Source organism: Schistocerca americana, chromosome 8 (assembly GCF_021461395.2).
Source record: "Schistocerca americana isolate TAMUIC-IGC-003095 chromosome 8, iqSchAmer2.1, whole genome shotgun sequence".
Lineage (NCBI taxonomy): Eukaryota > Metazoa > Arthropoda > Insecta > Orthoptera > Acrididae > Schistocerca > Schistocerca americana.
The window spans coordinates 163,003,675-163,026,832 of NC_060126.1; the positions used below are offsets into that span (position 1 = coordinate 163,003,675).

The 23,158-nt window shown below is 38.2% G+C and overlaps 1 protein-coding gene across 2 annotated transcripts; it reads left to right on the forward strand.

The window, feature by feature from the left end:
- Window positions 1-1,138: 1,138 nt before the first annotated feature.
- LOC124545438 (NADH dehydrogenase [ubiquinone] iron-sulfur protein 8, mitochondrial) lies at window positions 1,139-22,129 on the forward strand. Of its 2 annotated transcripts, XM_047124361.1 has the most exons (6): window positions 1,139-1,218; window positions 1,333-1,482; window positions 1,558-1,730; window positions 13,886-14,014; window positions 19,322-19,436; window positions 21,857-21,975. In XM_047124361.1, exons 1-5 carry the CDS (start codon window positions 1,182-1,184, stop codon window positions 19,397-19,399), a joined length of 567 nt encoding a protein of 188 aa, XP_046980317.1. In that variant the 5' UTR covers window positions 1,139-1,181; the 3' UTR covers window positions 19,400-19,436; window positions 21,857-21,975. The 2 variants fall into 2 exon arrangements, with proteins under 2 accessions (XP_046980317.1, XP_046980316.1); XM_047124360.1 differs by lacking the exon at window positions 19,322-19,436 and having other exon boundaries at window positions 21,857-22,129.
- The last annotated feature ends 1,029 nt before the right edge of the window (window positions 22,130-23,158 follow it).

A 23,158-nucleotide genomic window follows, 5' to 3' on the forward strand; every position in this document is an offset into this window, starting at 1 on the left:
GAATGCAACTTCAATCGTTTTTCTGGTCTTAAATGCATATTCGATGCAGTAATACGACACCAAAATATGAAGCTTCTGGCCTCAGTACTGTAATTCCTTTTTGTTTATACAACGAATAACCGAGAAGAGAAGTATGTGCTGTGAAAAGCGTGCTTTCATAATCCATTTCTGTTCACTTTCATTGTGTGTGTGCCGATAATTGATAAAGCCAGAACTCCAAAACAATGATTGATAGTTTACAGGCACCGATTTGTATTCGTTGCATTTTCAAATGTTCAGGGTTGCAAGAAACTTGCCTTATTTCCTTTGGTGTCCCATAGATGTATGCAGGTACGATATAAACAAGCCAGCTGTCATGTCAACAAAGTGAAAGGTTCGTTAAATTACGAAGGAAAAGAACGGAATTTAAGATTGTCAGGCCCATCGTAGTTTACACATCTACTTTGTTTTTAAATTGTACCTACCAAGTGACATTCAGTGTGGCAAATAACAGCAATTTGCAGGTTAACACGACAACACAGTGATTAATATAATGATCTAAGTAGCCTGGACATTGATAGGGAACTTTGCTTTAACAAATATGTAAACCTTAAGTACTCATAATTTAACCACTGTAACATGTGTTCCACAGATTTTACTGAAGATTTAATTAACTACATGAAGTTACACTACTTTTATATTAAATTATCGCATTTTAAAACATTAGTCTACATTTCCAGGATATTTATTGCCAGGACTTTTCAGTTACTTGGGAATAACCAAACAATGAAAACCAAGTATATTGCTCACCTCCAGAGAGTTCTTCGCATTGGACTGATAGGAAATCTAAAGTCAAATCACAGAAATAAAACCATACTGTATTACTTCACAGTGCATCAGAATTTCAAGTATATATAAGAAAATAGCGATTAAATAAGTCCACTTAGGGATGAAATGTGATTTGTTTAAACTTTAGACTACAATCAGAACGATTAGTACACCAGTAAGCGACGCAAGCCGGCATTTTATATCAAAACACTTCACGACTACACGAAATCAAACTACCAGAAGCGAATGTTTTGGGGTAGCTAACATGGCGGATCTTGATTTGGGTCGGCTTCAAGTTTGTGACGTCATGACAACTCCTCTTATTTTTACCTCCATGGTTTCTTGTGTGCATTGAGTAGTAGTCTCTGGTAAATATGGCTGCGTTGAAGTTGTGGGAAGTGGGGAAAGCAGGTAATTTAAGAATTTACATAGTGTAGTGATATTTGTTATACATATGGATAAATAAACGAAATCAAAGTTTATGGAAGAGATTCGTGTCACAAAGTCAATGTTTTTCTATTCAAGGTCGGTTGTTGAGACGTGTATATGGCATAACCTGTGTCACCCCATCCCGTAGTAATTATAAATATGTGAATGCAGAGGAAGAAAGTATGGAATTCAAGGACATAACAGACCGTGCAGCTCAGACTATGTTTTGGACTGAACTTTTCAGAGGTAATTTACTGTACTAGAATGAACTTCGTGGGTTCTGTGCCATGATAGGTGCTAAACTTAACTCACTCATGACAGGGGCCGGCGTAACATTGGCGCATATATTTAAGGAGCCAGCGACAATAAATTATCCTTTCGAGAAGGGTCCACTGAGTCCGAGGTTCCGCGGTGAACATGCCCTACGGAGGTATCCATCAGGTGAAGAACGCTGTATAGCGTGTAAACTCTGCGAGGCAATTTGCCCAGCACAGGTGAGACTTTTACTATTTACTTGTTTCATTGGTTGCTGAATCGTGAGGTAATTATCAGAAAGAATTCCATAGGCCGTAATTAGCCTAGTGCACACACAGACTCTCACCTTCCTATGCCCCTCAGACTTTTGGATTACTGACAAGCAAAAATAACCTGATTTACTATTAAATTTTTCCTCCGTGAGATGGTGTTTCATTGGAGCAGTATTGTAACTTTTTAACCCATGAAGTTCTCCTGTACTTCAACTATTTCAGAACACAACGTAGTTAACTTTGCATTGCATTATATCTTATTAATGGAGATCACTAACAACCAAAAGTAGTTATTGATTGGTAAGACACTATTAGGTCAGATTGTTTACTTAGTATGAGTTGTGGAAGTTAGTCCCTTCACATTTGTCACACAGAAGTCATTGTCAAATAGTTACATGGAGGAAATACCTATTCATGAAAGTGGAACTTCACAAACTGTAAAGAAGGTTGCTTTACATGTGATTATCATGAAGCTGATATTAAGGGTAATAAATCAATTCATTTGGAGCTCTGAAAATAATAATATTCTATGGATCTTACGTATTCCCAGATATGAATTACGGTATTAAATGTGCAAACATAGTTGACACTCAGCATGCTGTCTGATGGGAGCAGCTGTAAATGGGAAATGCCTTTAGTCACTCCCATCAGCCACTGTGCCAAATGTCAACTTTGTTTGCATGTTCAATATGTCATTACATGTTAAAAAGGTAATTTCCATTGTAAACAATATTGTTCCATCTTGCAGCCATGATGATGTTGTTTATAGTACAGAACACCTTAAGATATCCAATTGTTCAATTGGACTTCATATAGATGGTGAAATCAGCAGAGCAGCATGCTTCCTCCTTTTTATGATAGAGCTTGTGCTGTATTAGCAAATTTGTCATAGACTTTTTATCTCCTTTCAGAGTTTCTTAGCCTCAGTGGTGTTTAAGTTGACTTTTACAGCTGAAGTGCACTTAACTCTGTCGGTGGCTCTTCCATAGCGTGCTAAAGTTTGCAATTCCTTCCCATTATTCATAGCCAATCAGGTGATAGTATGCAATAGCCACTGAGAATTGCTGAAGCTAATGACTTGTTTTGGCAGAAGATAAGAGTTGATTACTTTCGTTTACGATGTAGCATAAATTGATAATTATCGAGGTGTCTGTTGTGGATTATGAATTTGCTTTCTGGTTTATGTATGTATTTCCTGTGTTGTATGTTTCTTAGGCTATGTCAGGATGTTGTGGCATATTGTTTTTTATTTCGATGTTATAGTTTGGTTGTGAGGTGGCAAAGCCAATAGATGTGACAGGCTGTGATGACCAACTGATCTTTAGCGTATCGTTCTGAAAAGTTTGTTGAGTATTTGTGAAATGTCCCTATACCAAATGTTGTGGTTATACAGGAATGTAAGAGTACAGTTTAAATTTTATGGAATATTCTGTTTTACACATCATCCTGCAAGCAGCAACATTCCACGTCATGACATCATTTATCAAACACTGTTTTCTCATTGGTTCCTCCATCTTGTTTAGTCATCTGTTGTCAATTTTCCACTGTGCAAACAGTTACGAATGGCAGCATGCAACATAAAAGCCACTGACGCAATAAGTGCACATTTACCAACTCCTACATTTGGCAAACGGTAAGTTCTGTAACTTTCAGAATCCACACTAAACTGTAGGTAATCTGTAACTGGCTACAGTTTGTAAATTGAAAGTCGGGAAGAGGAAGTTGTACCCTTCCTTATTAAACCACTATGTGTGGGATACTGAACCATTCAATTCCAGGCTTCGGCTTTAACCTGTGATATCATCAAAGAGGCAAGCATAAGCAACTTGACTATGTCCAATATGTCAGCCATGTCACTTGTGCAACGGTAATGAAATCACATTAATAGCAGTTTTATCATAATAAATATGACCTAAAGCACCTGAAAAGCAATAGTACCTAACACGATATAAACAGGAATTTTGAGGTTTTGGGTGGGCACTCCCTCCATATTTGAAATAAATTAAAAAATTCTTTAATCTCACATTATATAAATCCTCCAAAGAACATCATAGATTTGATATTCTTATTTTCGCTTAACCTCTATAACAAAACTGAAATAACGAGTATGAGCTAACTACAGGGCAGTAATACTCTCAGGGAGGACTGGAGAACACAATACTGATGATAGATTCACTTCATATCTGTATGGCTAAAATGAAATTAATGCCAGCCAATTGTGAAATGAAGATATTAGGAAGATAACATACCAGTTATGACAGAAGACTGGCATAGTTACATGCACTTAACTAACTTCAGTACACAGCAATACCAAACAATTACGAAAATACCATATTCACACTGAATCCAAATAACACGCCAGTATAAATGTACATTTGATATCATTGGCTTCAGTTTACGTGTATAGCTAAAGTGAAATTCGCGATACCCACTAAACATGCATCAGTACATTCACAGTAAAATTCACATACTAAATAAACACATCTTAATAGGTTACATTTTAGATAGAACAATACGTGAAATAAGGAAAAGGCAACCACTTGCATAACAGACTGTGGGGTGCATTGATACACGTACGGCAACAGAAAACATTGTTGAGAAGCTTTTGAGCTGTGGCTTTTTTTCTAGTAGAACATAAACACATTCACACCCAGAAACACACTACTACAGTGACTGAATCCTAGTGGGTGTTTGGATGGCAGTGTAGTTGCATGTGTGAATTTGTGCTCTTTCTGTTAGATTACAGTGGTTCCCAACCTTCTTTAGACCATTACCCCTGACTGCACTCATACATTAGGTAATAACCCTGCTCCTCTTCTTCGCCACCCCCCACCCCCCCATGCCCATCACCGACTTTAGCACCTAACTAAACTGTAGAATGAATGACTTCTTGGAACACTTTTATTTTTAAAATGGTGGAAGACAAAGTATTTAGAGTGAGTGTGTGTGTGTGTGTGTGTGTGTGTGTGTGTGTGTTTTACTCATCTCCATTGCTGCAATTGCTTCACCTGCACACTGCAACCGCATTTAAAATCAATCAAGTTAAAATGTGTGCACTGTACATACTGTAAGTAAATCACTTGATTGCTGCACTGCTTACCTCTGAACTGGCAGAAATTTGAGGACTTTAGGTTGTTAATGCTTTGTGTCTGACCACAGCCACTAATAGCAGCAGTAATAATATTGATATTGTGTATGGCACTATAGCAGCTGTGAGGTAGTTACTGCTGTGTCATTCTGCTGTGTGATGAAACAATTTCTAGACTACTGCAGGTACTGTCTACCACTTCGAGTAGACATTTTCTTGAGACATTTTGCAATTGTTACATTTATTTTTCACTTTTATCATTAGCAATATACGGGACAAAGTGCAACATATGTATGTAGTGGGTGGACTATGTGAGGAACCTGTAACCTCCACTGCATTAATGCTACTAATTGAGAAAAAGTAATTATTAGTAAGCTTATGTGATCACTATTTGAATCTTACAAAACTGTAATAATAATGATAATGATCTTTTGATAATTTAGTTTTGTGACTGAAACAGAATGAAATCATTTAGTTTTTACCCCTCAGAAAATCTCATTTGACACCTCAGTGGGTAATTACCCCAGGTTGGGTGTGTGTGTGTGTGTGTGTGTGTGTGTGTGTGTGTGTGCATATGCATATGCATGCAATGCACACCAGTCTGCTATAGGTAAATGGTTGCATTTACCTTACTTTACAAGTTGTTCTTTCTAGGAATTTTCGTTATATGACTTACTTCTTACCTAAAAAAATGCTGCAGTACGTAAATATCTGTAGCCTACTAAACAAAAACCAAAAATAAAGCATGATTCAGTATCAAACTAAACATCCCAAAAGTGAATACTATCAAATTAAATACCCATCCCACATTCCTTCCCCCAACCAACCACCTCCCCATCAATATGCAAGCACTGACCATCGTAGCAAACCTGTGTTTTGAGGCAGACTGGTGCTTAGTGCAAAGGCTGGCCAGTTACCACAGTGGCAAGATTGCCCTCTGTGTGACCAACACAATGCAACAGCACACATTTCAGTGACACGGCCTGCCTCCCATGGCTCAAGGTCATAAACCATATTCTGTGTGGCCAGGTCTTACGCTAATTTTTCTTCCAAAAATTCTGACACTTGGACAATTTATGCTATGTTTGAGGATGCTGTCAGTTTCCAGAGTCACATACAAGGAATTTTATAACTTTTCTTTTGGTTTTCTTCAAAGAGTTTTGCATCCAAAAGCAGTTTTACATTTTGTTGATTACTGCAGGCCCAAAGTACCAGCTAAAATTAAAATATACCACTTTGGTCTTAGTGAACAAAAAAAACCTATATATATTCTTCCAAGTCCTAACTTTGTCTTTTGCTGCTGGTATCATTTGAGTATATTCATCATTTCGGTAAAAATCGGTCACAAACTTTACAACTTCTACAGCAATCATTTATTTACTTTTGAGTTAGGAATTGACAAAATACTGATTTATGTTTTCAGTCTACATACTCATTAATGTTGAGTTATGACTTATTGAGAGGAAGGAGGTAAAGTGAAAACTTGATTTTTTCCCCAGATTATCTTTTGCTACCTTTCTTACATTAACAATATTGTATCAAAGTCTTGCAGCTTTCTCAATTTCATCATCTGCTTTATCTTCCTTACTGTCACAAACTTCAACCCTACAATATATGCTGGGAACACTTTTTTTCCAAAGTATGCTTCACTTTTTCTGGCTGCAGTTTGCCACATGAAGTCTTGCTGTGATTTGAAATGGAATGAATGTTTAAGGGAGAACAGGTCAAATCATCCAAAGTTTTATTTGTGTCCTCATGCTTTGATGTTTTAGTACGGACTCGTGAAATGTTGCCTCCGGGTCACCTGCATTGCTTTCATTTCCGTCAGTGACTTCAGTTTTTCTTACAATATGTTGTAGAGTGTCTTTCTTTTCTTGGTTGTATATAGATTACCCTTGCATTAATTAGACAAAGCCAAGCTTACAGACCTCAAGGCTTTTTTAATTGTGTGTCTGTATTTTGATATTATCACAGCAAGTTCTTTGATAGCTTTCAAAAACTTGTAAATAATAGTATTTGTGAATCCATGTCTAGTAGTTGTTTCATCATCTTCTGGGAAGTTTGTATTGGACCATAGAATATCTACTCTTTCTGGTCTTCTCATCTCTGAAAATTTTTGAAGGGTTTTTATGAGGTGTGGCTCGTCAAATGATAGTTTTTCAAGTAATTGTTCAACACTACATGAATTCATAGTTTCCATTGTAATTATCAGAACACTACTTCATTTAAAACATACTTCATTACAAATATTGGGTTGATGCGTAAGTTTGTAGTGTTTTTCCATAAGTTCAATAGACACAACAAATACACATAACAGAGATTTAATCATTAATAATATATTCTCCTTCACTGCTTACAACAACCTGCCAATGCTGGGGTAACTTTTCAATTCTAGTCTGTAGAAATCACTTGGTTTTGAGGTGAAGAACCCATCGTGCCGTGCTTGGAGTGTATTTTCATTGTGGAAACTGTGAAGGTTGGTAAATAGAGAGTGGAAGAAGTGAAAATCTGAGGGTGGATGATCATGTGAATAAGGTGGGTGCGGAATGACTACCCAACCCAAATGCTGTATAGTGATTTTCGTCAGTCTAGTAGAATGCGGATAGGTGTTATCATGGAGTAGCATCTCTTCATGCAATCTTCCTGGTCATCATTTTTGGATTGTCTCTTCAATATGTCTCAGTTGTTGACAGTAAATGTGAGCCATGATGGTTACACCTGGGGGAAGCAATTTTTAGTACACCGTCACTATTCCACCAGATGCATAACATTATCTTTTGTGGATGCGTGCAGTTCGTTGTGCGGGGAGTTGCTGCTTTGTTTGGGCTCAGCCATTCCTTTCTTTTTCTTGTTTTAGCATAAAGATGTCATTTATCATCACCAGTAATGATGCAGGATAGGAATGTTCCATGTTGTTCAAGAGTCAGTTGGTGATGATCAGGCAGAGATGCACAATGGCCACCCACTGATTTTTGTGATTTTGGCTTAGAGCATGCAGTACCCACACATGCAATGTTTGAACCTTCCTCATTGCATGCAAATGTCACACAATTGTATATGATCCCAGATCATCACATTTGCTAGATCGCGATCCACTGATGTGGATCTTTGTGGATTAATGTGTTTGAACAATCTTCATCAAATCCCAAAGGTCTTCCTGAATGTGGAGTTGCTAACGTCAAAATGATCCTCCTTAAAACAAGAAAACCATTTTCTTTCCATGCTCTATCAGATGGCATTATCACTGTAATGGTGCAGTTCCTGGTTGCTTCTGCTTACGTCACCCCACTATTGAACTCAGGCAAAAGAATCTGATAGAAATGTTCAGGTTTCTCCACTTGGCACTCCATTTTCTAGCTTCCACAGTTCCATTCACTATCTCCAGTCAGCAAAACAATACAAAAATTCAAGAAGCGATAGGGAACTACAATTGAAAAATTACTGTTAGTAAATAAACCTTAGCAACGAAAATACCAACATGCAAAACAAAAATGCCACAAACTTACGCGCCAACCTAATAAAATGATAAATGGTTGCATCGCAGACGAACAGTCTCATAGGAGGACAAAGAGCAACTGAGGTCAAATGGACTGATTCTTGCATACTTTCCATGTCTGTACAGGTTTAAAGCAAGCTCCTGCAGGCACAGAGAACATTTTCTTATCTATGGGTTCAGCAGCACAGATAAACACAATACATTATAGTCTTTCAGAAATTACTAGATAATTAGTAAAATGAAATAAATTTTTCACACTTATATTTAATTTGTCAGCCCATAATAATTATTTAAATATACTAATTTAGTACCGTTTCATCAGAGGAAGTGGGTATTAGGCCTGGGTGAACTTACTTTGAATGACCCTTTTTTCATCACAGGAAAAAGTATTTTGGTTTCATATTTATTTGTGTGGCCATTCATAAAAACACACACTTTTTTTTTTATTAGGAAGTCTACAATCTTGGGAATTACTTAAGACTAAAACTAGCTTCCCAGCAGTTTGCAGAAATGCTATATAAGCTTTTTTCAACTTGTTTGTAATTTTTCCCAAAATGGGAAAGTGACACAGGTGGTCTGTTCAGAAAATTCCCTAACATTGTCCACAAATTTTTTTCTATACTTGTCTATTACTTATTGTGCAAGGTCTCCTTCAAAATACTCTCCTCCACAATTGATACACTGCTCTCAATGCCTTTTCCACTTCCGGAAGCAGTATTGGTTCACTTGTTGCTGCATTGGATGAAGCACCATCTGCGAATTTTCTTTTCTCTCATTTATTGTTGCAAATTATTGTCCTTTCAATAGGTTTGTCAACATTGGAAATAAAAAAAGTCAGCAGGGACCAGGTCTGGAGAGCGCGAAGGATGAGACGGCTCACTAATTTTGCTTTTCGTGCAATAGTCACATACCAACAGGGATAAATGTGTGGGCACATTGATGTGATCCAAGAGCCACGAGTTAGCTCACCACATTTCAGGCCATTTCCTTCTCACATTTTCTTACAGGCATTGCAACACATCCTGATAGTCCCGTTGACTAACAGTTTGTCCCTGTGGCACGAATTCATGATGAACTAATCATTCAGAGTTAAAGAATACTATCAGCATGCCTTTCACATTCGACCTGATCTGAGGAGCTTTTGTTGGTGTTGGAGGACCTTTCCCGACCCATTGTGGAGGCTGAACCTTGGTCTCAACAGCATAAACATAGACCCACATCTCATCAGCAGTTATGATTCCCTTAAGGAACATCTCACTCATTTGTGAGACCCAAAAGCTCTTCACAAACTGCAAGGAGAAGATCTTTTTGGCCTTTACTCATGAGCTGCGGGATGAGCTTTGTTGCAACACTGTGCATTCCAAGATTCTGTGTCATGATTTCATGACATGATCCAACTGAAATGTTAAATTCTTCTACAATCTCTCGGACAGTCAGTCTTCAGTTGGCACACACAATTTCATTGATGTGACATGAGCATCATCAGTAGACGTCGAAAGGTGTCCTGAATGAACACCATCTTCAACTTCCATCTGGCTATTTTTAAACCTTGTGAACCATTCATAACACCGAGTGTGGCTTCTGCACTCATCACCATAGGCTTCGTGCATCATTTGGTGTGTCTCTGCAAAGGTTTTCTCAAGTTTCTATGCAAAACTTAATGCAGACGAGTTGCTCCTCTAACTTTGCCATCTTGAAATTCACCAACTGTGCTACACTACATTCTACTCAATAAAGCACTGAATAATAACTAACAGAAATACAACAACGAAACTTCCGGTAGTTGTATACTAAACACAGGTGTGTGCAGGGATGCCAACTACATTTCGTTCCAATACACCATTGGCATGAAATCATGAATGTTCTGCCATTTTTTGAACAAACATCACACTTTAGGATTGTTTTGTAATTTTATTTGTGATTTTACTGCGTGAATAGTTGTGACTCTTAACTATATGCCTCTAATCTTCTGAAGAAATTTCAAACCAAAAGCACCTCAAAGGTCTGAATTATTATGAGTGTTTCTGTAGAGAAGTACCACTTCGCAAGTACATTCTCACAGAGCCAAATTGTCAAAATATCACTATGCTGAGAATTCAGAAAAAAAACCCTGCAGAAGGTCTTACATTTCTTGAAAATCTGAGACGAGGGTTACAAGTCCTAGAATTACTGGGTGATTCAACATGATCTGATAAGCAGTTGTTGGTGTGCCAGTCAGACAATGAATGGACATCATTTAATTCCAATATGACAGACATAGAGGAATTATGGACAAAGTTTAAACTGATTGTAAATCACATTGTGGAAAGTGTGATCTGAGTAAGGGAGCAAGGGATGGAATAGACTAACTGTTGTTTTAATAACAAAATTCAGAAAGTGCTAAATAAGCAGTGACTATTGCACTTTTGGTTCAGAGCAGAATGTGCCTATGACAGGTAAAAGGTAGTAGAAAGATGCAGAAAAAATAAAACTATTACCACTGCCATACCTTAGCAAAAGATCCTGCTGAACCAGAGAAAATGCTGGTCCTACATAAAATCACTAAGCGGGTTGAAGTCTCTTATCCAGTCACTCGTAGACCAATCTGGTGTGGCAGTAGAGGACAGCAAAAAGAAAAATGTAGTTCAAAATTCCACATTTAGGGAATCATTCATAAAGAAGGATCATACAATCATGCCGTCATTTGACTATCGCACAGGGTCCCATATGGAGGGCATAGTAATAGGCATCCTTGACGCAGAGAAACAAATGAAAGAATTTGAAAATAAGTAAATCGCCAGGTCTGGATGAAATTCCAGTTTGGTTTACACACAGCACTTTAAGGCGTTAGTCTCTTATTCAGCTTACATTTATTACGAATCTTGCCCAACACCAAGTCCAAAGTGTTTGGAAAAAAGTGCAGGTGATTCCTGTATGTAAGAAAAGTAAAAGAAAGAACCTTGAACATATGCTGAGTTTGAATATAATTAAGGTCGTTGGGACGGAGAAAGTTCTGTCCACCAGTGAGCATAGATTTAAAAATCACTGCTTGTGCAAAACTCAGCTTGACCTTTCATCACATGATGTCCTGTGAACTATGGATGGAGGGCAACAGGCAGATTCCATATTCCTAGATTTCAGAAAACGATTTGACACAGTGTCCTCCTGCAGACTGCTAATGAAGTTACGAGCACACGGAATAAGATCCCAGATATGTGAGTAGCTCAAACACTTCTTAAGTAATAGAACCTAGTACGTTGTCCTCAGCTGTTAGTGTTCATCAGGGACAAGGGTATCAGCAGAAGTGCCCCAGGGAAGTGTGATATGACCCGTCTTATTCTTTATATTCATAAATTATCTAACAGACAGAGTGAGCATCAATTTATGGCTGTTTGCTGATGATGCTGAGGTGTAAAGGAAGATGTGATTGAGTGACTATAGGATTATGCAAGTTCATTTGGACGAAATTTGTACTTGGTATGATGATGGCAGCGTGCTCTAAATGTAGAAAAATGTAAGTTAATACAGATGAGTAGGAAAAACAATCCTGTAATGTTAGAATACAGCATTGGTATGGTGAAACGGCCAGATTGATTAAATATCTAGGTGTGACATTGCAAAGCAACATGAGATAGAATGAGCACATAAGACAGATAGTAGGGATGACAAATGGTCGACTGTATAGGTATCACAGAGGTACTTCAGGAACCCAAATGGGAATTCCTAGAGGGAAAGCAACATTCTTTTCAAGAAAAGCTATTGAGAAAATTTAAACAGTCTGCATTTGAAACTGACTGCAAAATTATTCTGCTGCCAGTGCATCTGTTGTGTAAGGACCCTGAATATATGAGAAGCTAGGGCTTGTAAGTATGACAATCATTGTTTTCTCTCACTCTATTTGCAAGTGGAACAGGATAGGAAATGACTATTAGCAATACAAGGTACCCTCCATCATGCACCATACATTGTGTAGCATGTATGTAGATGTATGTTGTGTAGTATGTATGTATGTAGATGTGGAATGAGTAAGCTGTATTCTTAAAACCTGTAAGAAATTCATAATGCAATGGACCAATTTTTATAAGCAGAAAAAGAAATGCCTACAGCAGTCTTTGAATTCTGTTTCTAATGACAAACAGTTTAACAGTTGATCAGGAGAATTAAAGGGAGATTAGAACTTTACTATGATTTGGGCATAATTCCTACTTGTTGTGTAGCATTTCTATACTACCATTGTCCGTGAGATATGGCTCGAAGTTAATCTGTTGAGGAACCTGAGTGTTTCAGTCTGACAAACTCATGTTATTGACATTTATGTTTTTAAAACAAAAAGATTTGTGCAATCTGTATCTATAGACTCTTACAAAAAATTGGCTTTCTTTTGATACACCCTGCTGTCACTGATCAATCAGTCATAGCTGCAATACTGTGGGAATTAATAAATACCATGGCAGATTGAATTCTCACGTGCTTGTCCAATTGTGGTGTCCTGTAATTGGATGAGATCTAAAAACTCCTTGTGAATATATGGTTTTTTTATTCAGTTTCCTAATAATAATTAACAGGAAACTTATTTGCATGTTCCGTAGATCATAATCGCAACTTTTCCGTACGGTAAGTAACAACTCAGATATAGTTATTAGTATAACTGTAAAACATCTTCTCACTATAAGTATGGTAACATGCTGACCATTTAAAGTACATGATATCCAGTGTTATTTTCGTACATGCATACAAATACAATAGATACAATAGATCATAATCGCAAATATCATACAAATCATACGAATTGATTTACAGTTAACTACATTCAGTCTAGCGCTCCCCCCCCCCCCCCCCCCTCTCTCTCTCCCTCTCCACACCACCACCTCCCCATTATTCTTACCTTAAACTGCAGCTCCACATCATGGCTGCAACTTTGTCCTGAGTTAATGATATCAGCCAGTAGTAAATGAATAATTTTAACCTGTAAAGAACCTCGACTACTGTCTCCTCATTCTCAAATCCAATCATATGACAAATTTCATAATTCCCATGTCAGGTGATGTAAGAACTGGAAGAATTTAATAAATCAAAAATGAAATGACATCATTATGAAGGCCACTTTCTGTAGTGGCCAAAATGTTTGTTCATTTTAAAACATGGCTCTCATAAATCCCAATTAGCAGACTGTATTTGGAGGACCTGCAAACTGAAGCTTTCAGCAGACACTCTTGCATCATAAGAAGTGGAGCATTACTGCTGAAAGGTATAGGTCTGTGTTGTGAGTCCCAGCTTTCACTTATAAGGAATTTCTAATTAGGTTCATTTTACAAATTACAGTAATAGGTGATTCAATTGCACAAGAAACTTAAATTATTTATTTGCTAGTTTGCTCAGGACCCAGTTGCAGCCATGAATGTGGAGCTGCAGTTTAAGGTAAGAACAATGGGGAGGGGGGGGGGGGAGAGAGAGAGATAGAGAGAGAGAGAGAGAGAGAGAGAGCTAGTTTTTTATATTTCGCTTATGCTGACATTGTTATTTATTGTATAATTCCTTACATAAAATTTTATGTTTAAGGCTATCACTATTGAAGCAGAGGAACGAGAAGATGGAAGTCGCCGAACAACACGCTATGATATTGACATGACGAAATGTATATATTGTGGATTCTGCCAGGAAGCTTGTCCTGTTGATGCCATAGTGGAGGTTTGTTCAGATATAACAGTATCCCTCATACGACTTCTAGATTCATTGTAAGCCTGCATTGTTTTGATAGTTCCGTTTAAAAAGTCGCTGGTTCTGTGTGTTGCACAACTGAAGCATTTACAAAGAAATGAATGTTATCTATCAGAATGGCATATCACAGTTTAAGTGAGAACATCTGTACAGTTTACTCTAGGGTAACTAAAGAGAGTGTTACAGTGTACCTGCTGGCTCTTCCACTTTTTGCTGCAGTTGGTAACTGTGTGATGAGTGATGGGAGGTGAATGGTCACATTTGTTTTTTACACAGAGCAGGAAGGAAACTAAATATGGTGACACTGACTTGTAGTGAAGCCTGGGGTTAGGTTGGAATGTGACGATTTAGCTACGGGGAAGCCAACAAATGTGAAGAAACGTAGACAGGCTGTCAGAATGACCTAAAGTGAAGCTCAAAGCTGAGGTTAGGTTGGAATATGACAATTTGGTTGAGAGTTGGCAAAGCCGATGAAACTGTATGTACCAACAGACTGACCTGTAGCAAGCTCAAGACTTATATTAAAGTGAAAACAGACAATTTCAATGCAAGTTGGCTAAGTTAACAAATCTTAATACAAAAAATATAATTGCTGCAATAGATTTATACGTAGCATATATATTCATCTTTGCAATGACTGCTTCTATGTTTTTATTTCTGATTTTACTGAAAATTCTGATGACACATTAAATTCTAATTAACAAAATAAAATAATAGCTAAATTCATCTGCAAATCATAGGAAACTGACAAGCATTCTAATTGACTACTGACAACCAGCTCACCATTTGTCGGTTTCGTTTCGCACCATTCATTGCGCAGTTACCAACCCAGTGAGTTGCTTTTAATCAATGGCTTCTTATCTTTAGTTTACCTGCCTTGTAAATGAGGGACTCCATTCTACAGCTTAAAGATTTAATGGGGCTTGCAGGTTTCATAATGTTTCCAAAACTGTTGTGGTTACCACACCTAAAGGCAAGGTCCCTGAAATCACGGAACAATCTTAGTGTTTTAACCACAGGTTGGGGAGAGGACAGAATACATCTGCCCCAGTTTTATAAAGTAGTCATGTGATAAGGCTAGATTATGGGTACATAATGTGTGGACCAGCAACACCTACTTACCTCTAGATCATAGATGCTATTAACCATGACACCAGGCTGGTCACATGTCTACAGGACTAACCCTATAACCAGTTTTTGTACTGAGGCTTGGGTGCTACCCTTGCTAGCTGGTAGCAGTTCATGGTGCATGAGGCATATAAGATTGTCGTTGTACCAGCCTACCACACCATTACTCGTTGTGTAATGGAACAAATTTTTTACAAATTGTCAGTGATCATTAAGCCCATTTAGAAACCATGTGAAGAATGGGATGAAAGAATTAGGTGTGCAGCAAACACCTTCAAAAATTGAAGTTTGATAATCAGTTACCACACTGGTTACTGAAAAGGCACAGGGTAATTTTAAATTTAATGAGATGCAGGAGCGACTGCACTCCTGCACATGTTTTATGAAATTTTAAATAAGAACCACAACTGTATTATCATATACACGGGCGAGGCTAAGCAATGAAACTCCCTTGAGTGCTCTGGTTTGCACTGATCGTATCTTCAAAATCTGACAACCTAAAGTATTTACTGTGTGTAGTGAAGAATTTATATGATTTTGAGGGCACTGATGCAGATTAGACGTGTTCAGACTGAGATTCCCTGAATGCCCTTCTTGCTCTGCAATACTTGTACCCACTAGATTCAGTAATCCAGATTATTCAGGTTGTCCTTTTGTGCCTATAAAGGCTAGGGAAGGAGGTATCATTCTGCTGTGTACCAGAGCACAAGAGAATATGGTAAGCAAATTAGCATATATAGCAACCGTGGAGAGGTGTAGTGTCAATTATGTAGTTCTGTGTAGTGTCCCCAACTTACTATCACCACACTTTTGAGGTAGTCATGCAAGGATGGGTAGAAGAACGACTGGAAGTGACAGACAATAAGCTGAGCTAAGAAATGTCAAAGACATGGCCACGACATACCGTATTTACTTGAATCTAAGCCGCACCTGAAATTTGAGACTCGAAATTCAAGGGGAGAGAAGTTTTAGGCCGCACCTCCAAATCGAAACAAAGTTGGTCCATTATAATATTAGGTCGAATGAATTACGATACAGCTACAGTAGTTTGGTTCAAGTCGTAAGCTTAGCAGTTAAGCTTTACCAGGTAGCCATTGCTATGCGTCAGGCACTCCGTCCGTATTTATACGGGTACCCTTCCTTTTTCACGTGCATCATCTGGTTTGAATTGATTGCTTATTTTTCTTTGATCTGATAAGTGACGTTCTCTTTGTTATAGGTGTTTATGTCACTCTAAGCTGAAGATGCATTACTGTACTGTCACGCATTGTTTGTCGCATTCTGATAGTGAGTGTTTACGGCCTGTCGCCGCTCGCCGCATGGCTTGCTTTTGTGCACGGTACCGCCGCTTAGAATTTCTTTTAAAAAAGAGGAATCGTCTCATTAGCGAAACAATGGCAAGAGACTGCTATTTGTTGTTACTTACACTGCTGCTTTCTTTGATAATGATCAACAAGAACCAAATAATAGACTGCGTATGATAGACGATGTTCTGAACGAGAGTTTAACGAAAATTTTTCTCTGTTTGATAATCTTTGCAGATGCCTCTTTAGTACATTACATTCTGCACATAAATTAGTCATCTTAGATTTAAAAATATAATCAATTGCTGTGCTTCATTTCTGACTGTATCACTATTAGGCATAAGAGTAATACGAATATAAACATGACATTATATGTCTATTCTTCCGCATTTGCTGTTGTCTCACCCTAGTTTCGTAGTTTATTAGGCAGACAGGATTTAAATGAGATAGCTGCAAACACGAAAGAATACATGACAAAATGATTATATTCATATTATTCTTATGGTGAAGAGAATACTGCATGTGATTCACAATTCATAAGTTCCTATAAGCAACCATCTCTTCTCACAGGTAGGAAAAAATTCAGAACGTAGAGTTTCCCATATTGACAAACATCCCAAACAGTCTAGCCAGTCGGATTTTCGTAGTACATTGAAATGCTGCTACATTCGAAGATGAACAATACGAAATTTGTATTTACTTTGTTGGATACTGTATGAAAATGCAGTGGTCGAAGCTCGGGGCGGAGAAAAAAGCTCTTCTTTCACTTTTTTTAAATTTATTTACTGACGCAGAGGTTTTGGCACCAGTATTTCTTTGTGCCTGCAAAGCGTGCCTGTGTAGTGCTACATATATTCGACGGCAGAAGTTAGTTGTGGCGGCACCTACCAACATTTTTCAGAACTTACACGTACTTTGCACTCGATTCTAAGCCGCAGGCGGTTTTTTGGATTAGAAAAACCGGAAAAAAAGTGCAGCTTATATTCGAGTAAATACGGTACCTATTTTTGGCCACACAGATGAGATGAGGTCTTTTCAGTCTTCTTCACATAGAGCACAGCCCTATGGTGAATTGCTTCTTGCTCCGGTGAGAGAACTGTCCAGTTTGTGATGCATATGTTGTACAGATCTGTGTGCCACATTGTGATTGACTATATTTCATGTTCCAACTATACAGCAGCAGCTGATTTACCTGCAGATTTCACTTGTATTTAAGCTGACAATGAGACAAATGGGGTGCTACTTTTAAAATTCTGTAAAATGTCCACTTATTACTTAAAATAGTAGAGAGGATTTTTTAATGTGTTACCTGAGTGCCTGGTTCATTACATTTTGTAAGTGATCAATCAGCTATTTACCACTGCCATTAGTTTAGCTTTCACTCTTGTGTTATCCATCCATCTTTAAAGAAAAGTGTGAGAACAATTATCAGGTTGCATGACAATGTGAATGTGAGTGAGATTGGGGGAGAGTGTTTGCAATATTAAGCAAGATTGAATTTTACCTCCTGGTAAAGATTTGGACATTTTAACCAAATAGGGGGAAATCTACAATGGAATAACAGCATGCAATTTTGTCATATGACCGTTACCGGTTTCGAATCGTGATTCATCCTCAGACAATTTACACGCTTTATGACATGTGGTATGTTTTTTATAGATTAATTGTCCTAAAATATAAAATATTTTACGACAATCTGTAAAAAAACACACCACATGTCGTAAAGCGTGTAAATCATCTGAGGATGAATCACGATTCGAAACCGGTAACGGTACCCTTTGAATAAAGGAACTGAAAGTAAATTTGTGGCTGGTTGCTGCCCCAACACCATCAACATTTGTCTTCAAACAGCAGCCACGGTATCCATCATGTCATCATATAACAAAATTGCATGCTGTTATTCCATTGTAGATTTCCCCTATTTGGTTAAAACGTCCAAATAAATAAATGTATAAATGGAAAAAAGTGACAACTTTTAGAATCATTTGTAAAATTTCAGTGCATTTTGTTAAAGTTGTCAGAATAACTAATGGAAATTTCTGAACATTGAGACTGTGTAGGCGTATTTTGTAGCAAATGAAAATCACATTAGTATGTTGAGTTTAAGCAGAAATGAGGAATACCACAATCTCTAAGATACTATTTGCATGTTGTTCAGGCAAAAATGAGTGTAAGCATCCTACTTAATAGTCTGTTACCATTGCTACTTTTACCTGTTATTGCATGTTCTATTTAAATTGTCCATCTATCTATGTAAACAACACCAATAAAGCTGAAGATCCATTTTTTGCCCAAGCTGTAACCATCTCTGAAGATGAATGTTTATGCTGAGAAGTTTCTCATGTGCTGTCAGTTCCAAATATGCATCTGCTGTAGAATGCATCACAAATGTACTTTCCAGGTTTCAACATAGTTTATTTTAGAATTTTATGCTAAATACTGAAACAGTTATGTTAAAAAATTTAGTTGTTTATTATTGTCTAGTGACCACGTAGTCTTCTGATTTCACGTGTGCACTTCTCTTGGTATTGCCAGCATCACCATGGAGCCCCCAGTTGTGTGATGCTGCATTGCAAACACCTGTATGGAGCTACTAGTAGCCGATATCAGCTTTCTATGATGTGCTTATATGTTTCTTTCACTAACAGTTATGATTGTATTTTATAGTACCTAATTTTGTATTTTAATTTTTGTGTAAACTGAGGAGCAGTAATAATTATCAATTTTTTGCAAGTTGTTATAGAAAATTTGGTTATGTTTCTTCTTAATTCCTTACTGTCTTTTACACTGAGATGACAAGTCATGGTATACCTCTTAATATTGTGTCCAACCTTGTTTTGCCCAGCATAATACAGCAGCTCGATGTGACGTGGACTCAACAAGTTGTTGGAAGTCCCCTGCAAAATACACTACTGGCCATTAAAATTGCTACACCAAGAAGAAATGCAGATGATAAAAAGGTATTCATCGGACAAATATATTATGCTAGAACTGACACATGATTACATTTTCACGCAATTTGGGTGCATAGATCCTGAGAAATCAGTACCCAGAACAACCACCTCTGGCCGTAATAACGGCCTTGATACGCCTGGGCATTGAGTCAAACAGAGCTTGGATGGTGTGTACAGGTACAGCTGCCCATGCAGCTTCAAGACAATACCACAGTTCATCAAGAGTAGTGACTGGCGTATTGTGACGAGCCAGTTGCTTGGCCACCATTGACGAAACGTTTTCAGTTGGTGAGAGATCTGAATAATATGCTGGCCAGGGCAGCAGTCGAACATTTTCTGTATCCAGAAAGGCCCGTACAGGACCTGCAACATGTGGTTGTGTGCATTATCCTGCTGAAATGGGATTGAATGAAGGGTAGAGCCACAGGTCGTAACAAATCTGAAATGTAACGTCCACTGTTCAAAGTGCTGTCAATGCGAACAAGAGGTGACAGAGACATGTAACCATTGGCACCCCATATCATCAAGCTGGGTGATACGCCAGTATGGCGATGATGAATACATGCTTCCAATGTGCGTTCACCGCGATGTCGCCAAACACGGATGCGACCATCATGATGCTGTAAACAGAACCCGGATTCATCCGAAAAAATGACGTTTTGCCATTCGTGCAACCAGGTTCATCATTGAGTACACCATCGCAGGCACTCCTGTCTGTGATGCAGCGTCAAGGGTAACCACAGCCATGGTCTCCGAGCTGATAGTCTATGCTGCTGCAAACATCGTCGAACTGTTCGTGCAGATGGTTGTTGTCTTGCAAACGTCCCCATCTGTTGACTCATGGATCGAGACGTGGCTGCACGATCCGTTACAGTCATGCGGATAAGATGCCTGTCATCTTGACTGCTAGTGATTAGAGGCCATTGGGATCCAGCATAGCGTTCCGTATTACCTCCTGAACCAACAGATTCCGTATTCTGCTAACAGTCATTGGATCTCGACCAATGCAAGCAGCAGTGTTGCGATACGATAAACCGTAATCGCGATAGGCTACAATACGATGTTTATCAAAGTTGGAAACATGATGGTACGCATTTCTCCTCCTTACATGAGGCATCACAACAACGTTTCACCAGGCAACGCTGGTCTATTGCTGTTTGTGTATGAGAAATCGGTTGGAAACTTTCCTCATGTCAGCACGTTGTAGGTGTCGCCACCGGCGCCAACCTTGTGTGAATGCTCTGAAAAGCTAATCATTTGCATATCACAGCATCTTCTTCCTGTCAGTTAAATTTCTTGTCTGTAGCACTTCATCTTCGTGGTGTAACAATTATAATGGCCAGTAGTGTATGTAGCCAATCTGCCTGTATAGCCATCTATAATTGTGAAAGTGTTGCCCATTCATAATTTTGTGCATGAACTGACCTCAGTTATGTGCAATGGCATTCATGTTGGGCCACCTTGGTGCCCAAATTATTCAAATTGTGCAGAATGTTCTTCAAATTAATCACGAACAATTGTGGCCTAGAGACATGGTGCATTGTCATCCGTAAAAATTCCATCATGTGGGAACTTGAAGTCCATGAATGGATGCAAATGGCCTCAACGGCGCCAAATATAACCATGTCCAGTCAACAGTCAGTTCAGTTGGATCAATGGATCCAGTTCATCCTATATAAACATAGTCCATGCCATTCTGAGCCACCACCAGCTTGCACAGTGCCTTGTTGACAACTTAAATCCATGGCTTCATAGGATCTGCGCCACATTCAAACCCTGCCATCAGCTCTTACCAAGTAAAATCAGGACTCATCTGACCAGGCCATGGATTTCCAGCTGTCTAGGGTCCAACCAGTATGGTTATGAGCCCAGGAGATGCTCTGCAGGCAATGTCGTGCCATTAGCAAAGGCATTCGCATCAGTCATTTGCTGCCATTGCCCATTAATGCCATATTTCACTGTAATGTCCTAATGGATTTGTTAGTTATACATCACACATTGATTTGTATGGATATTTCATGCAGTGTTGCCTGTCTGTTATTATTGACAACTCTATGCGAACTCCGTTGCTCTAGGTCATTAAGTGAAGGCTGTCAGCCACTATTTCACTACTGTGAGAAGTAGTGCTTGAAATTTGATATTCTTGGCACACTCTTGACACTATGGAGCTCAGAATATTGAATTTCCTAAAAATTTCTGAAATTTAATTGCCCATGCATCCAGTTTCAACTACCATTCTCAATTCAAAGGCTGTCAGTTTCCATCACATTGGAAACCTAATGACGGTTCTGCCAATGCATACTCTTTTATATCTTGTGTAAGCTATACTATCATCGTCTGTATATGAGCATATTGCTATTCCATGACTTTTGTAGTTTGTTTCTTTACTGCCCAAATTATCAAAATATGGTATCTTTATGTTCCAGGGCCCAAATTTTGAGTTCTCTACAGAAACTCACGAGGAATTGTTGTACAACAAGGAGAAACTGTTGAACAATGGTGATAAGTGGGAATCTGAAATTGCGGCAAATATCCAGGCGGATCACTTGTACCGATAAGCAGCTATTTGTAATGTGTATTATATTAAGTAGGCAAAAAATTAAGAAATTTGTGTTATTACACTTGTTGATGTGTATGTATATCAGTTGTTGTTGAAGAAGAAATAAATTGCTGTTTGTGACAGCCATTATTTATAGCAATTACACTCTGACCTATAACTACTAGTGTCTCCACTTAGCATTCACAATAAAAAATACAGAAGTCGCTCTCTCTGTTACAGTTAAATTTCCCTCAGTTTTGTGCCCTCATCACGTAATCACTGCATGTGTGATGCTGCACTAGACTCCGTGATGGACCTACTTTGTTTTGGCTTAAATATTTAGTTTTAATTAAGAGATATGTGGCCTGTTTGCTTTTCACAACCCTCCATTCCATCAGTCCAGAATTTACTTTTAATAGTCCAGCTCCTTTAACATAAGGTTTGTCCATTTTGATGTGAGGATCATATTTTATAATTGCTGGAAATTTGTTTTTCTTTTCATCTGCTACAGAACTGGACGTGACATGAGAGGAAACAAGCACGTAAAGTCAGTTGTAAGGAAGGTTAATGGTGGACTTGGTTTATGGATAGAATTCTACGAAAGGGTAGCTCATCAATAAAGGAGACTGCATACAGAAAAGTTTTGGGACTCTTCTTGAGAACTGGTAGTGTTTGGGAGCCCCACCAGGTCACATTAAAGGAACACATTGAAGCCATTTTAAGGCATGCTGATAGATTTGTTACCAGTGCAAGTATTTTGAAAACTGTCCATAGACTTATTGGGAATCCATAAAGAGAAGAAGGTATCTTTTTTGTGAAACACTATTGAGTAAGTTCAGAAAATCTGTTTTTGTGACACTGCAGAATGATCCACCTACCACCAACATACATTTGGTTAAAGGACTGTGTATTTGATCCTTTACCTCAGGTACGGATTTTCTTGATTTTAAATTTATGTATGAGAGTATAATGTTGTGGAAGAAATGCTACACCACTTTGCCAGCAAAAAAAGAAAACATATGTTTTACAAAATTAGAAAGAAGGTATTGGATCTTTCACTCTTCTAGCATAAAATGATTCTGTAAGAAATTTCTTTACTCGTATGAGTTTGATTTGATTCTCATACGATAGTCGGCTGCAGGGCAAGATGTCATTGGAAAGCAGTGAGCTTGGTGATGCAAAATTGGGT